The sequence below is a fragment of the Haemaphysalis longicornis genome, unplaced genomic scaffold (genome assembly GCF_048455015.1).
Source record: "Haemaphysalis longicornis isolate Haplotype H1 unplaced genomic scaffold, Haemaphysalis longicornis Haplotype H1 scaffold_6, whole genome shotgun sequence".
NCBI classification, from domain to species: domain Eukaryota; kingdom Metazoa; phylum Arthropoda; class Arachnida; order Ixodida; family Ixodidae; genus Haemaphysalis; species Haemaphysalis longicornis.
The window spans coordinates 159,877,708-159,899,974 of NW_027526407.1; the positions used below are offsets into that span (position 1 = coordinate 159,877,708).

The following is a 22,267-nucleotide window of genomic DNA, read 5'->3' on the forward strand; positions in this document are numbered from 1 at the left end:
CGTTTCCTAAGGCTACCTTTTGGGATAGCTTCGGCACCTGAGGTTTTTCAAAAAACCATGAATGCAATATTCGACCAGGTCCCAGGAGTGCGAATATATATCGACGATATGTTGATATGGGGTAGCACGAGGGAAGAGCACGACGCCCGCCTCCGCACAGCCTTGCAGTTGGCCAAGAGCTCCGGCCTAACGCTCAATGCTACTAAGTGCAAATTCGGGGTCACCGAAATCGACTTCTTGGGCGACGTGATAAGCCGAGACGGCATCAGACCTAACCCCGCAATGACAACACAATTAAGCGAGATGCCGCAACCAGTTGACACAGCCGGCGTCCACAGACTGCTAGGGGTGGTCAACTATTTTGGTAAATACATACCGCATCTGGCGCAAAGAACGACGCTCCTGCGAAGCCTCCTTAAGAAAGACACCGTCTTCGAATGGTCTGAGAACCATGCCCGCGAATGGAAGGCTGTTTGCGCTTTACTGAGCACTGCACCGTTGCTAGCCATTTTTGATCCTCCTAGGGAAACAAAGGTCGTCTCAGATGCTTCGAAAAACGGCATCGGTGCGGCTCTCCTTCAGCGTTATGATGACAATTGGCGGCCGGTAGCCTACGCGTCCCACACCATGACCGAGACAGAGCAACGATACGCACAAATCGAAAAAGAGGCAATGGCGATCACTTTCGGGAGCGAGAAGTTTTTTCACTTCGTATACGGCCGCAAATTCGTCATTGAGACGGACCACAGACCGCTGATAGCAATTGCTTCGAAGGCAATTGGTGACATGCCGCCACGACTTCAGCGGTTTTTTCTGCTCTTGCTCAGATTCAATTATGTTCTTCACTTTGTCCCAGGTAAACAGCTGTTCCTGGCTGATATGTTATCTAGATTGTCGCCAGTGGCACCGGGCGCTATGGATGACTTCACGGAGGATGTTGACGTTCATGCAGTGAGCGTGTCTTCAGACCTGGTAAGCAAGAAAATGTTTGCTCGTCTAGCTGAAGAAACAGCTGCTGACCCAGATTTACGAACTGTGCTGCGCTGCATGAGAAACGGCGAAGAACTACAAGGCTGCTTGAAACCATTCAGCTCAGAGTTGACCGAAGTTCAAGAGATTGTCCTGAAAAGAACAAAGGTCATCATCCCTAAGGCTATGAGAGCTGAAATACTGGGTCGTATTCATGAAGGTCATTTAGGCATAAATAAGTGCAAAGCAAGGGCCCGTCGACTGGTATTCTGGCCCGGTCTGAATGGAGACATCGAAAATCTAGTGAAAAGCTGCGCTGTTTGCCAAAAGTACGCGTGCAGGCAACAAAGTGAACCGGTACTGCTCAGGCCAACCCCAGAGCATGCCTGGTACAGAATTGGCGTTGACACCTTTATGTACGCCGGGAGCTCCTACCTGTGCGTGTTTGATGCGTTTTCGAACTTTCCTGAAGTCGAAAAGCTACCGGACACAACGACGGGTACCGTCATAAATAAACTTAGCTCAATCTTTTCTAGATATGGAATTCCCTTACAAGTCTGCACTGATAACGGTCCCCAGTTCGCATCCCATGAATTCTCTTTGTTTGCTCCAGATATGACTTCACGCACGTGACTTCCAGTCCAAGATTCCCGCGGTCAAACGGGCTCGCAGAAAAAGGAGTTTAAATTGTCAAAAGAACCATGAAGAATACTGGTGAAAGGAAGTAGGACTTCTGGCTTGGTCTACTCAGCTATCGCTCGACGCCGCTGGACGAAGGCCGACCTCCAGGAGAATTGCTGCAGGGCAGGAAATTGCGCAATCGGCTGCCCGAATTCAGACCGTGCTCTGGACGCCAGGACTTCAGGCGTCAGTCGTGCCAACCCAAGTCGTCGAGAGGGAAACCTCTGCCAGAACTCAACAAAGATGCAGTCGTAAGAGTTCGTGGGGATACATGGGATCGCAAGGCTCGTGTTTTGGATAAGGTGGCGCCGAGGTCTTATCGCGTCTTTACAGAAGACAGTCGGGTGCTTCGACGGAACCGGCAACACCTTCTCGCCACACGTGAATCTTTCCAGAGGGACGAAGCGGAAGACTCATCCCCCGACGAAGACATGTTCCAGGAAAATTTATGGTCGCCGTCAACGGTACAACCTGCGTCAACAAGAAGTTCACCGGAGTCGACGACGTCAACCCCAACGCTAGAACACCAACCAAGGAAGTCCACCCGGCAAAGGCGAAAACCCAGCCGCCTTGGTTACGACGAGAACTTCAACCAAGTCACGTGTATATTTCTGTCAAAGTTCTGTCATACGGAGGGAGATGTATCGTGTTAACTGCGCATGCGCCTTTTGTATCTGCCTTTCGCCTATCACTGTTTCGGTACCGCTTGGCTGTGATAATGCAGCTGCCTCACGCTATATATACCGGCCCGCTACCACAAATAAACGTTCTTCTTTCAACGCTGCGTGCTTACTGCCGGACGCCGGAACAGATACAACTACTTTCACGTTAATGATTATAACAGGAACGATTTACCTAATAGGTCCACCCTGGTTAACAATACCCTTATTTTAAAAACCTGACCAGTTTGTATATTGCCTTGAATCATGCAATGTGTTTAGATACTTGTGTTATTTTTACCATCCCGCGGTGCCCTGCGGCGCCCGGTGGTAGAAATAGCCTGTGATAGCCTGTGGGCCATTCAAACGAAAGCAGAGCACATTTTGCTTTCTTTTGAATGCCGCACGAGCTATCTTATTTTGGTGGGGCGGGTATTTGGCCCTGACATCATCAGCCTAAAATAATCCTCTTTGATTCCCGGTGTTCTCGTAGTACTCGACGTTTTGAGAAACGGTTGTGCTGAAAGATAAATACTCGCCCGTCTGCCGCGGCAGCATTCGATTCGGCGACACTCGCCTGCGCACGTAACATTGTTGACTGCTGCTTCGCCGCCTGTGTATTCTTTTAGTTGTTAGGGAAGCCCAAGTTCGCTTCAATATGTGCTGCTGAGCACGAGGTCGCGGGTTCGATTCTGATTGCGGCCGCTTTTCTGATGGAGGCGAAAAACAAAAACGCCTGAGGGCACGAGATTTCGGCGCGCGTTAAAGATCCCCATGTGGTCAAAATTAATCCGGAGCCCTCCACTACGGCGCGTCTCATCACCTGCGTTACGCCTTCGCGTTAAACCCTACAATCAATCAATCAATCAAGTTCTCTTCAATATTCTTGTTTTTCCCTCAAGACAACTTCGTCGTCTTTGGTCCCATCAGGATATTAAGATTGATAGATTGTAGGGTTTAAAGCGCACACGCAACCGAGGCGATGAGGCGCGCCGTAGTGGAGGGCTCCGGAATAATTTTGATCATCTGGGGATCTTTCAGGGGACCCTGCAACACTTTCGATAAGCGCTTTCACTCTTTACTTCGCGTCTGGAACCACTACAAAAGCTAGTTATCGCCAGTGCGTATCAGCACTGCGTGGTTTGCTCGTCGAACCCGATACGCATTCCATTTCTGCTTTGCCATTGTGGCCTTTTTTTATGTTGCTATCGAAATACGTTCATTGCTGCAACTGAAGGAAACCCAGCCAACAGCCGGCACATCTCCGTAGTAACATAATTGAAACCGTTGAAGAACGTCAAGACCGGCAAAGAAGGAAAAATATTTTCAGCGAGTTTGGAAGTTATCTATGGGCATAGCGAAGTAATCTTTGGCTCGGGTACTTTGTGACCCCTTAATCTAAGTACTGTGTGTGTTGGGTGGCTACTTTCTGCAAGCATGTGAGATTTCAAAAAAGTTGAAAAACTGTTTCAAGGTCTTTTTTACGTGCACCAAAATCTCGTACACACCCCGCCGGGGTGGCTCAGTGGCTAAGGCGTTGCGCTGCTGAGCACGAGGTCGCGGGTTCGATTCCCGGCCGCGGCGGCCACTTTTCTGATGGAGGCGAAAAGCAAAAACGCCCGTGTGTTCGAGATTTCGGCGCACGATAAAGATCCCCAGGTGGTCAAAATTAATCCGGAGCCCTCCACTACGGCGCGCCTCATCGCCTCCGTTGCGTTGGCGCGTTAAACCCTACAATCAATCAATCAATCGAAATCTCGTACATACGGGCGTTTTGGCTGTTCGCCTACATCAGAAAAGCGGACGCCGCAGGCGGGAACCGAACCCGCGTCCTCGTGTTGAGCAGCACAACGCCTTAGCCAGTGAGCCAACGCGGGGGGTGTCAGAATATGAAGGGTAATGAGGTTCCTTAAATTATTCTGCTTTCTTATTCTTGTGATACAATAAATGATATGGTATCGGGTATTATATGCTATGATATATCAGACATGAAATATCTCAAATAACCTTGACCGCAGTTTTTGTCGGCTCGAGGAAAGCAGTTTCCACCGAAGTTCGTTTTTTATTCCAGAGCAGCTATCCGCCCTCTTGTACCGTCTCAACACGAACAGCGCAAATTGGGCGAACGACGAGGCCTGGGAGGAGATTAGAACAAAAAGTACTACCTGCGGGGTGACAAGAGCGCAGACGCACGCTTTGCGCTGTTGTTATACCGCGGATACTCTATGTTCATCTAATTTCAGGCTGGGCTTCATCTTTAGCCAAATATGCATATTTGGTCACGATGATTGGTCGTTGTGGAGTGTGTGGTGGGGCCTACCAGCGGCAATTTTCAAGTGGGTTTGACAACAGCCTGGATGTTGCTAAAACCAACGCCAGTCAGTTCACTATCGCTTACTACCGTCGACTTACGTTTTATTTGTTTTGCGGTCAGTAATTACTTAGGTTGCGAGGCAAAACCGAAAGCGCCATTCTCGGAGTGAAAGAGGGGATGCTCCAACTGCCTTGAGCGGATTAGAGAGTGGAAATTTACATTGCCTCCGGAAAGCCGGAGTTAAATAACCCATGAAATGCACAAATCAATAAAGAATTCGCGAAGTTTTGGCACAGTTTGAAGGAATAAAATAACCCTCGGCTCGCGAAGCTTGATAGGGTCGACGTGCAGTGTCTCTTCTTGCACGCACGCACTACCCACACAGCTAACTATATAAACACCCGATTGGGATTACCTTACAAAAAGGAACCTCCCACTAACGCGTTAGCGAAGGTAGTGAAGCTGTGCACCACCTTCACAAACCTGACGCTGGTTAAAGTCGACGATTGCAGCCCATTTGCTGGTTCTTCACAGCCGCAACCACGAATACATCATGGTTGTTTTAAGTGTTGGGTCCTTTAGATTTTTGGAAGCCAATGGCGTCCCCACAACACGACCAAGCTCGACATTCGCGCTAACCAGTGCCAACTTGGCGATATATATACCGAGGTCTCTTAGGTACATGTATACGTGCTCTCTGGTATGAGGCCATTCTTTAGTCATTCGCTCACAAATTTTAGACTCCCGCAGCCAACACAAGTCATCGCCGCGTACGCGCGGTGACACGGTCGGTGACGCGGCGGCGTTTTTCGCACGTCCGTCGTACAATAGGCCAACTGTGTTTACTGGCATAATCGTCTTCGTGGTCAGTTTTCCTTGACTCAGAAGTCATTGGGCGCCACTTGCTCTTCTGTTGCGCACCAATATTGGCATTCAGTCTCCAGAATTTCTCTTCCTTCTCCATCTGCCGCACGTACTGACTGCAGAATCCACTCTACAACGCCTACAAGATGTGGTGGCAGTCAACCCGTCGAGGCATAACAGGTGGCCAACTAAGTTTTGACTTGTTTTTTTTTATGTCTTTATTCAAGGGCAGACCGTAACTGGTCAGAGCAACGTGTCTCCAACTTGTCTCCGTCGCAACATGGAGCGTTAGGAATGTATGTCTCCTCACTCTCGAAGGCAGCTGTCTCCTCTCTAGGAGCTCTTCCGCTCTATCGTTCTTTGCTCTCGTATCAGTCGCTGTGCTGGCAGAGCCCGACAAAAATTTGGCGCCTTGCGACTCTGTAAAGAAGGATGACCGGGGGAGCTGTACTGCATATATGGTAGAGTTGTCTTAGCGGCTAAGTCCGAAAGAAAACGTTTTGCGAGAAATATGATTCCCGGGAACGCCCATCTCAAATCTGAAACGCATTAGAACAGCGACGCAGCAACGTTGGCATTTTAGTGCTTTAGCCCTTTATCAGAAACGCTGAGACGTTTACGTAGCGGAGGAGCGTTGCATAACAAAAACCAATTGCCCAGCTTCGTCTAGTCAGGCGGATATACGCATCATCCCTGCATCGGGAAACTCCCGCATGGACGTCGAGTTTTCAATGGGATAGCTCGACGCGGCGCTAGCTGTGTGCCAAAGTGGATCTATTCCAGCACCAGGCGGAGTTACGTACACCACCCTGTGTCACTTGGGTCAAAGAGCCTTTCACACTCTGCTTTGTCGCCTAAACCAGTGATGACAAGCTATTTGGTCCCATAGAACTGGTAGAGTAACCACCTGGGGGCTATTCCAGAAGGCCCGAGTTTCGCCTACTCCAGAGTTTCCAGCTGCTGAGGCTATGAAAGTAGAGATAGTGGAGCATTCGATACATCTCGAGCGAAACCGCCGGGATCGTGCGCAGCACGCCTGGCATACTCAGCGCGTTGCGTTGGGGCCGCTTACGTTGACAGATTACGGCGCCTGCTATGTTCCGCATGCAGCACCATCTGAAATCGCTCTGCAATGCTCATTCCCGAGCATAAACTAGATAACCCCACTGCTACTCTGAAATCCCCAGCGTGGCTGTTAGCCACGCCCGGTAAGGGGCGGTCCGTTTTTCTCGGTGTTCTGTTCTTCCACTGAATTATGTTTGCAACGCGACCTGAGGGCAGTCCCAGTGCAGCTCTGCGCAGGTGCAAACCACGTAATCAAGCGGGTCCACTGCAGCGAATGGAACGCGCCCTGCTCCCAACTATCAAATATGGCTTTGGTTTACGGCTTGCTTTAGTGTGCACGGCGGGCGCTTATCAGAGCGTGTTTGAGAATTGGCGAGTGCGTTTTAGGCGCTGAAGTTGTCATTAGTTATCGACTATGTTGTCGCGGTGTATGAAGAAGGCTCCCATGGAAAAATCGTGTAATTTTTGCCTCTACTGTCGGCTTGTACTCCAGTTCAGATCGAACACCCTCGTGACTGTGACACCGCTACCTGATGGTGGCCTGAGGACTTCATTTTTGTTTTGTTCTAAGTTCTTTTCGCTGCTAGGGGCATCAAGTACCGACTTAGTGGCTACAACGCTACGCCCCCACAAAGCGGACGCCATGTGTGGGTGTGGCTCCGATTGTTACGCCGTGCCCCTGAAGGGGCTGGATGTGTTTGACTAACATTAGAACTCGGAGGAAACTCTGGTATGATTTTGCACGGCCGAGTTAAACTCGGGACGCCCACGGTAGCCGCTGCTCCGGAGTGGTTTATATTTATGGTCTCCGTAGCACGCACATTTTTGGCCCGACGGGTATTTTAAACGAAATAGGAATTTCGAGCCTGTTTCTTTGTCGAAAAGTGCTTTGCATTAATTGTGCAGTCGTTTGGCGACAGACCTCCGTTTGCGATGATTTAAAGGCGGATTTAGCTCCATGACCGCCAGGGAGCAAGTGTAGTCTGCGCTGCGATTTTACGCGGCGGGCAGCTTTTACAGAAGCCTTGGTGGCGACCGCACCATCAACCGTCACCAGTCGACTGTCAGCGGGTGTGTGCGCAATATAATCAGTGGAGACGTGTTTTGAAGACGTTGCCTTTCTTTTAGATGGTTTGGCGGACACGGCTTCCGCAGGTTTCTACCGCACGTCTATCCGTCTGCAGCCGGAGCGTGTGCTTCAGTTATCGTCTGCTCGCAAAGCAGTTCCGAGCGAAGCGTTGCATGACCGTGTTTTGTTTATCATCAGCGCGGCGGACGGTCTTCCTCGCGGGGTTGCGTAGCGTGAATTTTTTGTGGAAACGTTACTGACAGGATAGCTTATCCGAATAACATATGCTGTCAAGGAGACAGTCGACGCACCGATAGTCGGTTGACGTGGTGTATTCGCAGGGGTGAAGCCGATAGGAACGCAGCTCCGACCGTTGAGATAGCCCAGCTCGTTTCTTGCGCATGCACCTTATGGTGTTCATCTCCTTCCCCTGGCACGTCTTTGGCGCATATCCCCGTGTCTGGATTGGAGATAATCCTGCCTTCCTCTTTGACGTTGTCGAGGTTGTGACGGCGAATACCCCGATAGCTTGGTGGCGTGTTGCATCTTTTAATTATCCTCTCTACAAAACAACGAACGCCGCGTGCCTATTGTGAGAGGCGATCTTAACACCTTTCAACGGGCTTTGTTCGGCGTCACCATCGTGTGGTAGAAAGCAGAACATGGAAAGCGAGTAAAAGGGACAGCTAAGAATTGAAGCAACCGTGTGACGCCAGAGGGAGGGTAAGCGGGAGTGGGAAGGGCGCGAAGGAAGAGAGGGTTGCGGGGGATTGAACTCTAAGAAAAAAAAAAAACTACTGAGTACAACAAGAACGGTTAACAGCAAAATGAAATAAAACAAACAACCCTGAAAAATTCTTTTCCTTGTTGCTATTCCTTCGTAACACATGGCCACTTGGGGGATGGGCCCGGAATTCGGACCTTTGTGGAACTAACGTGCCCGGTTCGCAAAATTCGTAGCACTGTGGATTCTAACAGTAACACTTGTAGAATAGTGCGTGCAGCGTGAAGCCTGAACGTGATGTCACGAGAGTAGGACAGGTGCACACCACCCTCGCAAAACCCCGATTCTACGGAGGCTATGGCATGTTCTAGTCTGCTTGCACACTAAAACGAACAAATGAAAGAGAAGAAACTGACGCAAACACGCAACAAGAAAAAAAAAATCCGTTCAAAGTAATCCGTGGCAAAAGAAAAGGAAACGAAAGCGAGGAAAAAGGCGCATGTAATATAAATTAAAAAAATTCCCGCGCCTTCCCACGAGGGGAACACGAGTAAATGCAGAGCATTGGGGCCTCAGTACTGATTGAAGGCAGTGTTGCTTCCATCGCTTCTTACGTGATGCTGGAGTAGCAGACACGAGTAAACGTGGGTACGAGCGTCAACCAAGGAAGGAAGGAGCAACGCAGTGACTGAAGCACGAGCGACCGCTAGCCGCTTTATATTTGCAGCGCGCGCAGTAGAGGGAGAGCAGTACGGGGGGGAGAGCGCGCATGCGCAAGCAGCGCGCGCCCTTCCACGCCCCACCGCGCTGCTATCACACACCTGTTACGCCGAGACCGCGACGGAGGGAACGGGCTGACTACGACGCATGCGCGCGCCAGCTGCTGTTGAGAGAGAGGAGGGAAAGAGAGGCGCACCTGCTGCGGACGCGGAACTGTTGACACCGTCCGACGCAGGAACAGGCGAGGCTAAGAAATGCTCTGCATTTAAAAGAAGTTGCTAATACATCTCACCAGGCTTTCGCCTTAAAAGCACGTAAGCAGACTGGACCGCGCCGAGGAAATTTTGTGTCGAAAATCGTAGTGTCGCAAGCGCTCTCTCTGCTTCAAGACGTTCCACAGTAGGAGAAGGGGAGAGAAAGCAATAGCATTGAGTTTCTAAGTGCTTTTATTGCGTTGGCTATGGAAGTTGTTGTTGAAGCTGAGGTATCGTTTAGCTCTATGAGGAGGTGTGTGTGTGTGTGTGTGTGTGTGTGTGTGTGTGTGTTGGTGGTGAAGGGAAGCATGTGGGTGGTGATAATGGCGATATTGTGGAGGCGGTGATAAGGGGATGATAATGTTGAGCAATCAGGAGACAGCATGCTCAGGTATTTTATCGTATTCGAAAGAAGTAGGCTTTATTTAAAACTCACATCATTGCTAGTGGTGACAGCGATGCCTGCATGGCTCGACGTCGCGAACTTGAGGCACATCCTAGCCAAAAAGGCCGAGCTTCGGTATGCCGTAGGCCACGCCGCCTATCACGCAGGATAGAGCCACGACGCCGACGGTTGCGACCAACAGCACGTGGGGAGGGTTACGCTCCAAGTACGACAGCTGGAATGGCTCCGCCTTTACGCCCTGCACATCCAAAGGCAAAAATTACGATCTTTAACACAAAGTAAACAGTACGTTCAGAGGAGGTTTCACATATCATTGGGCACGTGCAGTGCGGCAGTGAAGGCTAATTAGGGACCGGGAATGCTGTGACCACCACACGACACCGAGACACTGCAATGCCTTGGTGCGGTGTGGTGGGGACAGCATTCCTGACCTTCTGGGCGCAGTATTTGGTAGGTTTGTGTAGAGAAAATGAAGAAATGCCCACCGCGGGACGAGGGAGATAGTTGATTGCTTGGAACACTAATCATTATTTACGAATGCTTAGGCGTAGTTAGATCGGTATTTCTTGCTTTTTAAACGTATTGTCGATTGGACGACTCATGATCAATTTTCTACTACAGCGTGTTTAGACAACGAGATATAGTAAATATTTGGAACCACACACCACTTCTTGAAATTAAAACGTTCCTAAGTCCGCAGCAGCTTTTGTGTTCCGCAATCACAAGAAGACGAAGAGCGCTGGCAGGGCTTCAAGCGCTGGCCCCTGCCGTGCGCTCAGTGCAAGGTCGACAATTAACTCCTTCGGGCATCGAACATAGTGAAAATAATTGACAGTGCCTAGTTCTGCGGAAGGTATATCATGGCACGTCATGGCACCTTCGTGGTCTGTGGAGTAGGAAAGGAAAAAAAATTATGTAGCTCGCTGCCGAGCAGTACAAAAAAAAGAAGGTCGAGATGATTGAGACACCGCGCTGAGCAGTAGCGATATAAATATTTGCATTTAAATTTTTTTTAAGCATAAAACATTGGCCGCGTATAAGAAATAAACTACAGTTACGTAGGAACACGAGTATGTAGGGTAGCATCAATGAAATTTCTTTACAGAAATGAAAGCACATCTATTTGGAGAAAGGGGCGGAAGCACCGCAAAATAGTTTTCCTTGACGATTTTGACCCTCTAGTTCCACTTACAATTTCTCTTTTGATTTTTCTGGGATCCCGATTTGAATGCTACCGCATCGGAGCTTTCTCCCAACTTGAAACTGCTTAGACTAGCAAGTATTCGGGTAATAAATTTCAACTTTTTTTGAAAAACGTAAAACACCCTGATGGAGTGTCCCACATCTGCAAGCAAAAATCAAAGCCAGCTTTCGAGACCCTACAAGTTTGATGTCACAGCAGAGCTGTGTGCGTCTGACAAAGCTTAACTCGACCACCGCCAAATAACTCACTCAGAAATATATACCCCATGTATAGATATTGCACTCGTCAATAGACGACCAAATCAAGCGCAAAGTAAAGTATGAGGTGCTGAATTTGTACAGTGCCTATTGTACCCCGCCGCGAAATCTTCGTAAAGCTCCCCCTCGCCATTGAAGACCTGCACTACTATAACTTCTCGTTTTTCGGGGTGATTGCTTTGTCGCATGGCAACACGGCGCACTTCCTGATAACCCAACACTTCTTCGAGCGTCTGGATCTTCTTTCCTCGCCCCATCCCCATGTGCTCGGCCGAGAGTCAGAGACCCCTCTGCCACCGCTGTCGTGTCGCTATCGAGTGTTATGAAGAGGAGGAGGAGCGGAGCGAGGAAAAAACGTTCATTCATATAGGGCGGCACTCTCCCGAGGGCTCCTGTGCAGGCGGTCGCCCCTAGCAGCGTGGAGCGAGTCACGTCAGGTGCAAGCGACAGTCGTTTTGTCGGCGACGCTGTTTGCTCAAATCATGACTGACACATCAGGTCAAGATTTCCTTTTTTTTACTTTTTGCAAGGCCTTCACGTGGCGCTTGCACATTTGCAAGCCTCGACAACACCGGGCGCTCCTCCCGAGGCGCAAGCTGACGTGCACTGGGTATTTTCTTGGTATTTGTTTCTGCATTCGGAAGGCGCGGCCAACAGCTTAAACAGCTGTACTGTTATAAGCAGGCAAGACGCACTCCGCTACTTTTTTTTTAAGGCATCGGAGTCCGTCATACAGAAAACTGTGCCTTCCTGCAGAAACAAACATTCGGAGCAGGAGTTGGTCGAAGGCGCATTCCCAACCGGCAAAGCGCAGACAACAGAGCTAACAAGGAGGCAGTCACAAAGGCTGGCATTGGACGACATTTGTTTCAGGGAGCAGCTTCCTTGCACAAAACCAGTTCGAAAGACGTCAAGAAGCAGCCAGTTTCAAACGCATTCAACGCCACTAAAGTCTGGTGAATCTTCGCTATGCAAGTATCAAAACCGGGTACACGGCACGTAGTTCGGATATCAAAAATGAACGGTGTAGCAGCACTGGCCGGGAGGAGTACTTTGGGACGCTTCGCTGCACAGCGCCTCAAGGGACATGTCTCTTCGCGCCATGTAGAACGGTAATTAAACGTGGTCATATGCGGAGCCCCGATACTAATGGGACCTAAAACATACCAATAAACCATTATGAACAAAATCAAGACGTAAAGGTAGGTTTAGAAAAAAAAACTGTGGAATAATACAATTAAGAATTAGACCAACCGGGGCTCGAACCCAGGCTGTCGCCAACAGCAGCCAGAACTATATCTCAAGGCCACTGAAACTTTTTAGCCTTAATGTTTTTTATTAACTCCGAGGCTTTTTACCAAGTCGTAAAGTTTTGTCTCAGCAGTTAGAAATACCAAGAAATAGCCAGGCGTACGCACTTGAGCGCGGGCTCGCGGTGACCGCCGGGCAGTTTACAAAACCAAGAACATTCCGACCGCTCGTGGAGGCGCGCCTCGTGACGACCACCCTGCGTCCTCTGCGCATGTTTGTCAAGCCAAATGTACCCACTTAGGGGAATCGGCAAAGATGGGCAAAAAAATATCTCCAATGTTTGCCGTAATCGTGCAACACGAACTCGGAACGAGATAGACACGTCATAGCGTACGCTCCTCCAACGTGATGTCCAATGATTATCACTTCCATAAAAATGAAAGAGGCTCATAGTTACAGCAACAATGATGGAGTGAAGGCCGGTGCGGCAGCGGAAGAAGAGGCAAATTGGCTACAGTAGTGGGCTTAAACATTCGCGATGGTCGTGAAGGTTGTGTGCCTCTTCGCTACCTTCAAGTCTTTCGCTTTAGTGTGAGCTTCCTTCATTTTACACTACACGTCAATGTAGGAAAAGGTATATTTACAACACATATTTACAACTAAGTACACATACAAATAAGGTGATTGCAAGATGAAAAACAAAACTAAAAACAATGAACAATTATTTGCGCTTCGTTTAAAACAATTAATAAAGATGAGATACCATTCAGAGCGAGAATCATTTCGGTCGTAGACGTCTGGAATAATAATGATCATTTGGTAAAAGTGTGATCTCGAAGAAACCATTGGCTGAGCGTGCCTATTCAAGATTTGCGTTTTCCATAAACTGTGCAGAGCGATTAGAAAAGAAAACCTTTCACATTGGACATCGCCTGCTGGCGATATGGGATACCATACACCATGTGAAGTCATTTCAAAATTCTTAAAAATTCTTTGGAGGCCATCCCGAAATACTATGGCATCATTCAAAGTATGAAGCAATGCTCTATTTTTTCCGGAACCTTGCACACGCGCCAGTTTACAGAAGACACAAAAGTATTCGGGTTGTGAAGCCACGTATTAACACGCGAAGCTTTGTAGTGCAGTTTGAAGAAGACCGTTTTTTTGAGGGAGAAAGCGGCGTTATACGGACACATAAGAGCACATTTGGTCACGACAAATTAGAGAAAATATTTCTATACAGTGGTGCTAGGAAAAGCCTGTTTAATACGACACACAGTGGACATATAATACGATACGACACGCAGTGTTCATATAATGGGGGAAAAACGAACCACCACACCTAGTATTTATGTGTACCCTTCATATATAAACCCTCACGAAGTCTGGTCGAGAATGATGATGGTGCAACAAGATTAGATGTAAACGAGCAACAGGGCTCTAATTAAAGGTTGGGTGCATTACTGAAAGAAGAACCGCACAACTATTTGCCCTACAAAGAGATGGGTTAAGGCCAGCCCGCCAGCACATGGTTCAATGGTATACACGAGCGCACAAACGTTGCGAAAACCCGACGGAACCATTTTTTTTTGTTTCCGAGCGCAATAAAAAATTTGCATTACATATAGCAATTGTGATGCCAAGAACGTTTTACATGTCTGGACCCTTCCAAAAATCAACCGGTTATACGCAGCTAAAGACTGCGGTAACTACGAAGGGCTTCAGTACTCCCCGCCAATAACGGGCGTTGTGTCGGTAGGAGTCCAGCGAAACGCAAAGATATTTACGTGGTACGCACGAACATTGGGTGCCGGCATACGCCGTTAGTGTTGTTGACCACGAGTCGAACCAAAGTCCAGAGCTATTTAAAAGTTTCTCTTCAGCACCAGAAACTAACCCGAATGTGTTTGTCATTTAAAATTCTTGATCATCACTTGGTCTATAACTACAGAAAAAGGCCCAATCTTTAGCATGCGCCAGTAGTGTGAGTTTCGTTCCGAGCATATTCAAACCCCGAATGCTTCTGCAAAGGAGCACACTGCGACATCAAGGCTCTAAGCAAGAGTGCAAAAAGAAAAGGCGATTGTGGGCCACCTCGCTTTTCCGCCGAATGCATAGGCATCTCAGATAGCACTACATGTATTAAAAACATCGATTTTGGAGATACTGTGGTCGACACAGATTTTCGACCCGGTTGGATGCACTTAATACGATTGCGGAGCCACCGATTTTTTGCGCCTTCCAATTGGCCAAAAAGACGCCCTTTTGAACTCCCCTTTCATATGAGAGCTGTTGTAGTAGTCTTGACGTAGGAAGAGGTACCGATTTATTCGGCCCTGATGATCCGCGGAAAAGACCTCTTTGCAACGGCGCATTCCGGCTCCTGGAAAAACCAGTAGAGCCAGGCGCATGTCGAGGGTGAGAGGATGAGCGTCGAGGTGTGTCTCGGGGTGTGCCTCGGGGTGTGTGTCGAGAGGGTGTGCCTCGAATTCGAGGCACAACGGAAAGCAGTCCTGTCAAGGACCGCGCATTTGGCGTAAGAGCTCTGCCAGCGGCGCATCAGGGCGATGTCCGGCTGCGAGACACGACGCCGGCCACGAAGCCGTCCGATGCGCCGTACTGCCATAGGGCTCCTGCACTGCCAGGGGATGCTGCGAAACCGACTTCGGTGCAGTACTTCCGGCTAGTACGAAGCTGCGGGGGTCCCATAGCATCCCGTGTTGACAGAAGCAAAATGAGCTGTATTCTGCGGATTGTTTTGCGACATGGTCTCCAACCCATGCCCGACGCGTCCTATCTCTTCCGTCGATCACCTTGGCTTTAGAAAAAAAACTTTACATCGTTAAGTACATTTACAGCGTCCACAAAAGTGCTGGGACGGTGACCGCGCTCTGCCACTTGTAGGCTCACCGTTCGATGGTTGCGTTAAGTGAAATCTAAAGTGAAATCTTCTTGTTTAAACTAATACACTTGGTGACAAGGACGTTTCAACAGTAGGCGATCAAAAAAAAAAAAAGATGTAACGCAATCAGCGACTATCGTGCATAAACGTTTGTGAGTCCGGCAGACTGTAGGCTCGCCTGCAGCGGTGCCCCCTGCTTTTGCGTACGTGCATGCGCACTATGCGTGTACCTCCATTAAACACTGCTGGCTTGCGTCGCCGTTACGACTAAATGGGGCAGTGCTAGCTGGCCGTTTTATTGCGTGGCTAAGTGAGAAAATGCAGCGAGCGTCAGAAGCGTGAACCCTGTTTTGTGATTTCGAATGTCGTGCCCGTAGAACAGAGTGGTCGGGCGAACTGTCCCCATTCCTTGTTTGCTCTCACTTTATTTAATTATTCTCTTGCATATTATATCCCCAGTTCGCTCTTTAGCGACAAGAATAAGGGTCCGCAACTTATTCAGGTGTAGTGCCAAGTTGTATGAAGTCGACATGGCGGAGGGCTGGATGGCAAATCAGGTGGGAGGCGGAGGGAGGCTTTGAAGGCAAAGAGGAAAAAATCAGCGCATTGCCAATAATATTTGACAATAATTTAGCAAAGCGGGAATATGAGGAACAATGCCGCTGGATGCGATTAAATTTCTCTCCTTCTGTCCCCGTCTAACACTAGTTAAGGTCAAACCTGGCGTGTCGGCGTTCAGATTGTAAGTGACAGGGGTTCTGACGACGTGCTGGGGGCCGCATAATACAGCCCCCCGGGTCACATTCGGCCCGCACGCAGTAAGATGCCGACCCCTGCGGTAGATATAACCAACACAGTGAGTGACGATCGCATGTAAATATTTGGGCCGCGCACTGTGTACGTTGCTGTGTTATGTTATGTAAATATAGAATTACACCTCTCTGCAATAGCGGACATGCCATTTGGTGCTTGTTTTGCGCGTCGTTTAATTGCCATTCATTTGTTTATTTGACGCTATTGCCTCACCTACTCACTAATATACGTGTACCCTGGCGTTCGTAAATCGTATGTCGTAAAATGTTGAACAAGATTAATTTACATTGAGAAAATACAAAATAAAATTTCCACTCGTTTTCAAGGCGGTGCGCGGCCAGCAGTGTCAGCTGAGTCGGCTGCGCTTCTGGCGTTGTCTTACATATGCTCCCGCTGAAGCAACCATTTACAGTTACCTCAGGCTGTAGGATGAACAGCATTCTGTGTTTATGGTGTACATGCGAACTGTTTCTTCGTCAACGGTACGCAAGAAGAAAGAACGCTAAGGACCATCAACACCAGCCCATTAGGGTATACTGCCCCACGTCGCCAAGAACTCGACTGCTCGCTCAAAAGGAAGCCGATACATCGGCTTGTTGTAGCGGATATTACTTTGTTTAGATCCTGCAACTACTTTAAGGGCATTTTATTCAGTGTGCTGTAATTTAAACGCACCAAAACACGAGTAATTGAAAACACACAGAGGAGAAGTAAATGCGCCTCCAACCAAGGAGTTTAAATAATTGACTGGGATGCCTTCCTGAAATTGTGGAAAGAGGACCGGGAGGAGTATGACTGCCTTGACAGCCTCTTCTTAAGGCTCAAGAAGGATGCCAGAGCTGTGACCAAGGTTGTCAAAACGGATCTCAAGGTGGATAGGATGGACGCGCATCTTGCGCACCTCTTATAGGCTGAAAATTCCATTCTTGCTCGTTAGAAGACGCAGAGACTGAATCGCAGGCTTCGAAAGAGGATAGCGGTGCTTAATCGAGAGATTGAGGCTTGCTCTGAGGATCTGTTGAAACAGAAGTTGAAAGGTATTTGTTCCTCGGTTGACGGAAAGATACGTGTGGGGGGAAAGTGGAACCTCCTGAAGCAACTGCTTGACGACTTGCAGAATAAATGCAATCAAAGATTGGCTATTGGCAAACTTGTTCAGAGCCAAAAAAGAAACGGAGTGTCGGAAGCGGCCCTCCTTCAAGAGCTGCTGGACAGATACCTCCCACTGGAATCTCGGAGGACGCTGATTATCCTCGTTACCGCAAGGCTTCGGTTGAGGACCTGGACGCCCCGTTCTCTGAGTCTTAAATGTGGGAGGTCCTCCTCGAGCTCAACGGATGCTCTGCCCCGGGGCCGGCCGGCATCTCCAACAAGCTTTTACGTAACCTGGATGGCAAGTTCATCGTTAAGCTAACCGGGGAGATCAACAAAATCTGTGAAACGGGACTCGTGCCCGAATTCTGGAAGACCGCCTCGGTGGTGCTCATCCCAAAACCGGGCAAGCCCCTTGCGCCCGAGAATTTCATACCGATCTCGCTCACGTCCTGCGTGGGCAAGGTGGCCGAGCACTCTATTCACAATCGGGTGTCGCGGTACATTGAAGAAAAAGAACTGTTTCCCCACAACACGGTGGGCTTTAGGCCTGCATTGTCCACGCAGGATGTAATGTTCCTAATGAAACGTCAAATCATACATGACTATACAAGGGACATTAGGGGTATCCTAGCCCTGGATCACGCCAAAGCGTTTGAAAACATTTCGCACAAGTTCATACTCGAGGCCGTTTCGGACATAGGACTGGGTCATCGTTTCCACACATATGTGCCCTACTTCCTTGAGCTACAATTAAAATTTGTCGGAATAAATACGGACACTTCACCTTGGGCGCGAGGGGCACCCCACAAGGGCCTGTTATCTCTACTCTCCTGTTTAATGTCGCCATGAAGGGCCTCTCCTAGCGCCTTGCCACCGTGCACGGCACCAACCATGCGCTATACGTGGACGGCATTACCGTGTGGTGTATGGGCGAGTCTGACGGCGGGGTGGAGAAGGCGCTCCAGAGCACATTGGACATCACACAAGAATTTTCAACTGGATCAGGCATGAGCCTTTCACCGGCCTTGTCTGAGCTTTCACATTACAGGCCAATTCGGAGGGAGTTAGGCGCCTTACTTCTTTGGGGCGGGTCCCTATCACCATGCACACACGGGACGGCCGAACGATGTCTTGGTGCGATTGCATCAGGGTCCTCGGACTTCAGTTAGAATCAAAGGGTCGTAATACACAGACTATAGCCCGCACCACCTCCAACACGGAGAGCATGATCAGGCTCATTCTCAGGGTCTCGAACCGCAAAGGAGGGTTGAGCGAGAGCAATCTCATTCGGCTCTATCATGCGTTCCTCAAGAGCTACATCAATTATGTCGCCTCGGCGCTCGAGTGGTCAAAATCTGAGGAGGCCAAAATCAACACACTCATGCGTAGGAGCATTAGGCATTTTTTCGGTTTGCCTGTCAGCACCAGCACGGAAAAGCTCATGCAACTGGGCATTCACAACACCCACTCGGAGGTAATAGAGGCTCAACAGACGGCCCAGGTGGTGCGCCTCTTGTAGTCACGGGGCGGCAGGCACATCCTGGAATCAATTGGCTGTGGCACAATGATGGTAAATGAACGTAAAGTGTCGATTTCACCGTCCGTAAGGGATACATTTAGGGTAGACCTTTTTCCAAGAAATGTACATCCACAATACATTGTAGGGCGCCGCAAGGCTCGGGCTCGATCTCTTTTGAACTCTGTCGCGGGTAGTCCTGAGCTCGCTATTTTTGTAGACGCGGCTCAGTACGGCCGCTCGGATTGCTTTGTGGTGTCGCCGTAGACCACCCGGGCGGGATGCTCAACTCTGCCTTCGTCAGGAAGGTCTCAGTGGCGGTGGCCGAGCAGGTGGCCATCGCCTTGGCCATGACGGACCCACTGCGTCCAAATATCTTTACGGACTCGCGGGCTGAAGTTAGAGCTTTTGCCTTTTTTGCACTTTACTCACGATCATTCATCAACATCAGCACAGAAAGGTCGGTTTAGGGCAGGGCGTATTGTTAGACGACGGCATCAGTAAGGACACTAAAGCTTCGCTTTAAAACACTCTGCAATTGTCAATAAATCCGCCCAGTCTTGCCGCGAACTGCGATGGTGTCGGGATCTCAGGACTGCACTTCGTTAGCACTCAAGTGTAAATTTCATTCTGAAAATTGATAACTCATAATTATTTTCTTGGAGGCGTGGTGTGAAACATAATCGCATACACCAGAGTCTGCGGGCACGCAATTATGTCGCTCGGTAGACTTTCTACAAGGCCACGTCATGACCTATGGCTCAAACGTGGACACCCCTTATTGACAGCCTATGACAAGGACTTACATAAGCACTTGGTGAGCGCAAAGTACGCTAGCAGTTTGTACGCACCTTGAACTCCGGTTCCTCGATCCATATCTGGTTCTCGGGCAGAAGCTTCATTGCGTGGAGAACGTTACGTTTGGAGTAAAGACGCAAATAGAAAATATTAGGACCCCGAACTGGAGTTAAAAACGGAAAGCCTCTATATTCCGTTTCCTTTATGTAATGAAAGCCCAACTGTTCATCCCGCCGGCTCTTGCGCAATGGTTTCAAGCTGAAAAGATAGGCCTGGGTTATTAGGGCGGCTACTTTGCCGGTCTTTTGCATGTCCGTGTTGCACGCGTTAACATTTTTTATGTAATGGCGCCCGCTTGTACGTGAATAGGTGCTTTTGTTTTTTCGAATTCGGCTCAGTAAACAATAACGTTAACATTCGCTGCATACGGTATGGTGTATTTATACATATAGGTAGATGATAATTGCCGTAGTGTAAAAACTTCAGTACTGTTTGCTAAGATAAGGTTGTTGGCACGGATACAGGGGAAGGTGCGTTCATGTACAGGCCATTTATAATGCTTCTCATACACTATTCATATATTTGCGCGGCGGCGGGACGTATCTTCATCGGCGTTGTTACAATACAGTCCATCATCTTCTCTTCAACCATGTCCTGTTGGCTGGCGCTAGGCAGCGTTGATTAAGCGTTTCCAAAACACAAAAAAATAAATGGTGCATAAGATTTCCACAAGTCTTTTCTAGCGATTTTTCGGCACCTGTACGACGTTCGCCTTCGCATCTGAAGCGGCTGCATCAGTGCGTATTTCTGCATGCCATTCACGAAGCCTAACATAACGGAATCGCCCGTTGTTGCGCGATGGTCAGGGACGTGAAACCCCAAGTCTTGCTGCTGCCGAAAGACCAATAGGAAACGCTTTTGGCCATATTTTGCTCCCTTTACAATCTTTGCTATGTAACGGGACTGCTGTATTATTACTTGCACCACCAGCCACTCTGTGACAACCACATAAGATGTAGCCCCAGAAGAACGGTGGGCTCGTCTCTTTGATTGATGTGCATAATGTCGACTTTCAAACAGCGTCACAAGAGATGCAACGCTAGCCTTGTGTTACCGAACCATAGCCTTCTGTTCTATGTTACGCTGTTTCAAAGTAGGGTGCAACATATTGTGAACGCTCTAGGCAACATTGTAGACAAACAAACAGGTGGCTTCTCTTCGCACCTCTCTGGCGGCCCTCTCTCCGGCCTCCACGGCACCGTTCATGTAACCCGGCCATGAGATAGCTGTCTCGGTGCCTGCGAAGTATACTCTGCCGAAGGGCTCTCGGAGGGTCCTGCAAGCACAAGAAATCTTATTTTATCCCGCTCTGAAGTAATCAACGTAAACTAGCCACTTTAGAACAAATTCGATCTAGCTGAGGCTGAGCTAAATTCAGGCTGAGCAGAACTGATCGACTGAAGAATCAGCACCGAAACTCCAAGTTATCAAAGTTTAAGTGGCTTTGACGAAAACACTATCACAGAAAAATGGCGTCCAGAAGAAGAATATTTGTCTTATATTGGTTATCGGCGTACAAATGTTAAGCATCTTACTGACCACAACGTTGGTTTTGCTGGTTTTGACTTCCGCGCGTAATATGGGGCGCCCAGATAACTGCGAGTATTTCATCTACTTCGGCCAGAAAGGCAGCGAAAACAGTAACGTCGACCTGTGAACTTGCGTAAGTGGCGATTACTTCGAGCCTAAGGCTGCACCAGCTCCTTTTGTTTTCAAAAACAGTTAGATTTGTTTTCGTTTCTTTCTTAAAAACACTCTTTCCCCGGTACTTTACTAACCCTACCTCCATCATTAAATATTATTGCTGCTTCATCCTTCGCGTTTCCCAACCCTTCTTCAGGGGTCATTGGGCATATTTTCTTGGAACTCTGTTCGGTTTTCTATTTTCTGAGTTGGTGAGGAAGGCAAGTTGCATTCGAGTGAGATTCGAGGGGGACAGGATCTTCAGTTCCAGTTCCCCAGTTTGTTAATGAAGACTTGTAGCCGGTGAGTTATCATTTGTTGAGCCTGTGTGGCTTGATTCCTTTTCTTCGTGCGTTCGTGCTGGTTGGGCTGATGCGACTTACACGAGGCGTGAGGTACTCGCCCTGCAACGAGCTCGCCACCAGCGAGTATGTCGCAAAGGCCCGAGGAGACGTGCAGGTGGATACAATAATGGTAAAAGCAACTGTCCTTTTAGATGGAGGTTTCTGTTGTGAAACCACCGGAGCGCCGCATTAACAGGAGCAAGTACAGCATTAGAGCGTGCTAGGTGCATGTGCGTTCTGGTTGGTAGAGTTACGCTAGTTGTGAGCTTGTTTGAGGGGTCACAAAGCACCCTCATGAATAATTAAGCGCACCAGTACGTCTACCCTGCCTGTACTCCTCCCAGTTATGGGCTCGGCACGCAATTCCTCTCGTGTCAGGATGTGTCGCTGCTGTGGCGGAGATACGTCAATGAGTGAGTGCACGCGCGTGCTTGTGTGCGTAGGTGCTTCGGTGAAAACGATGTTCTCCAGAAGAGAACAGGAGCTCACTGGGCTACCGGTGGCTACTTCATTCGAAGAAAAGAAGTTTGTATTGTCCTTTCATGGCCTTGCTAAACATTATCCCGAAGTGCAACGTGATGACTCGCGAAAACGAAAGCATGTGCTAAATAAACTCGCG

General features: G+C 48.9%; 1 protein-coding gene across 1 annotated transcript in view; it reads right to left on the reverse strand.

Annotated features, from left to right (window-relative positions):
- Window positions 1-9,767: 9,767 nt before the first annotated feature.
- LOC144143340 (amine oxidase [flavin-containing] B-like) overlaps window positions 9,768-22,267 on the reverse strand; it is an 84,687-nt gene continuing 72,187 nt past the window's right edge. Inside the window, exons 15-17 of the mRNA XM_077675108.1 lie at window positions 20,786-20,897; window positions 19,615-19,677; window positions 9,768-9,963 (exon numbers count right to left, since the gene is read on the reverse strand). Coding sequence (XP_077531234.1) covers window positions 9,817-9,963; window positions 19,615-19,677; window positions 20,786-20,897 — 322 coding nt within the window. The 3' untranslated portion in view covers window positions 9,768-9,816. The remainder of the gene's footprint in view (window positions 9,964-19,614; window positions 19,678-20,785; window positions 20,898-22,267) is intronic.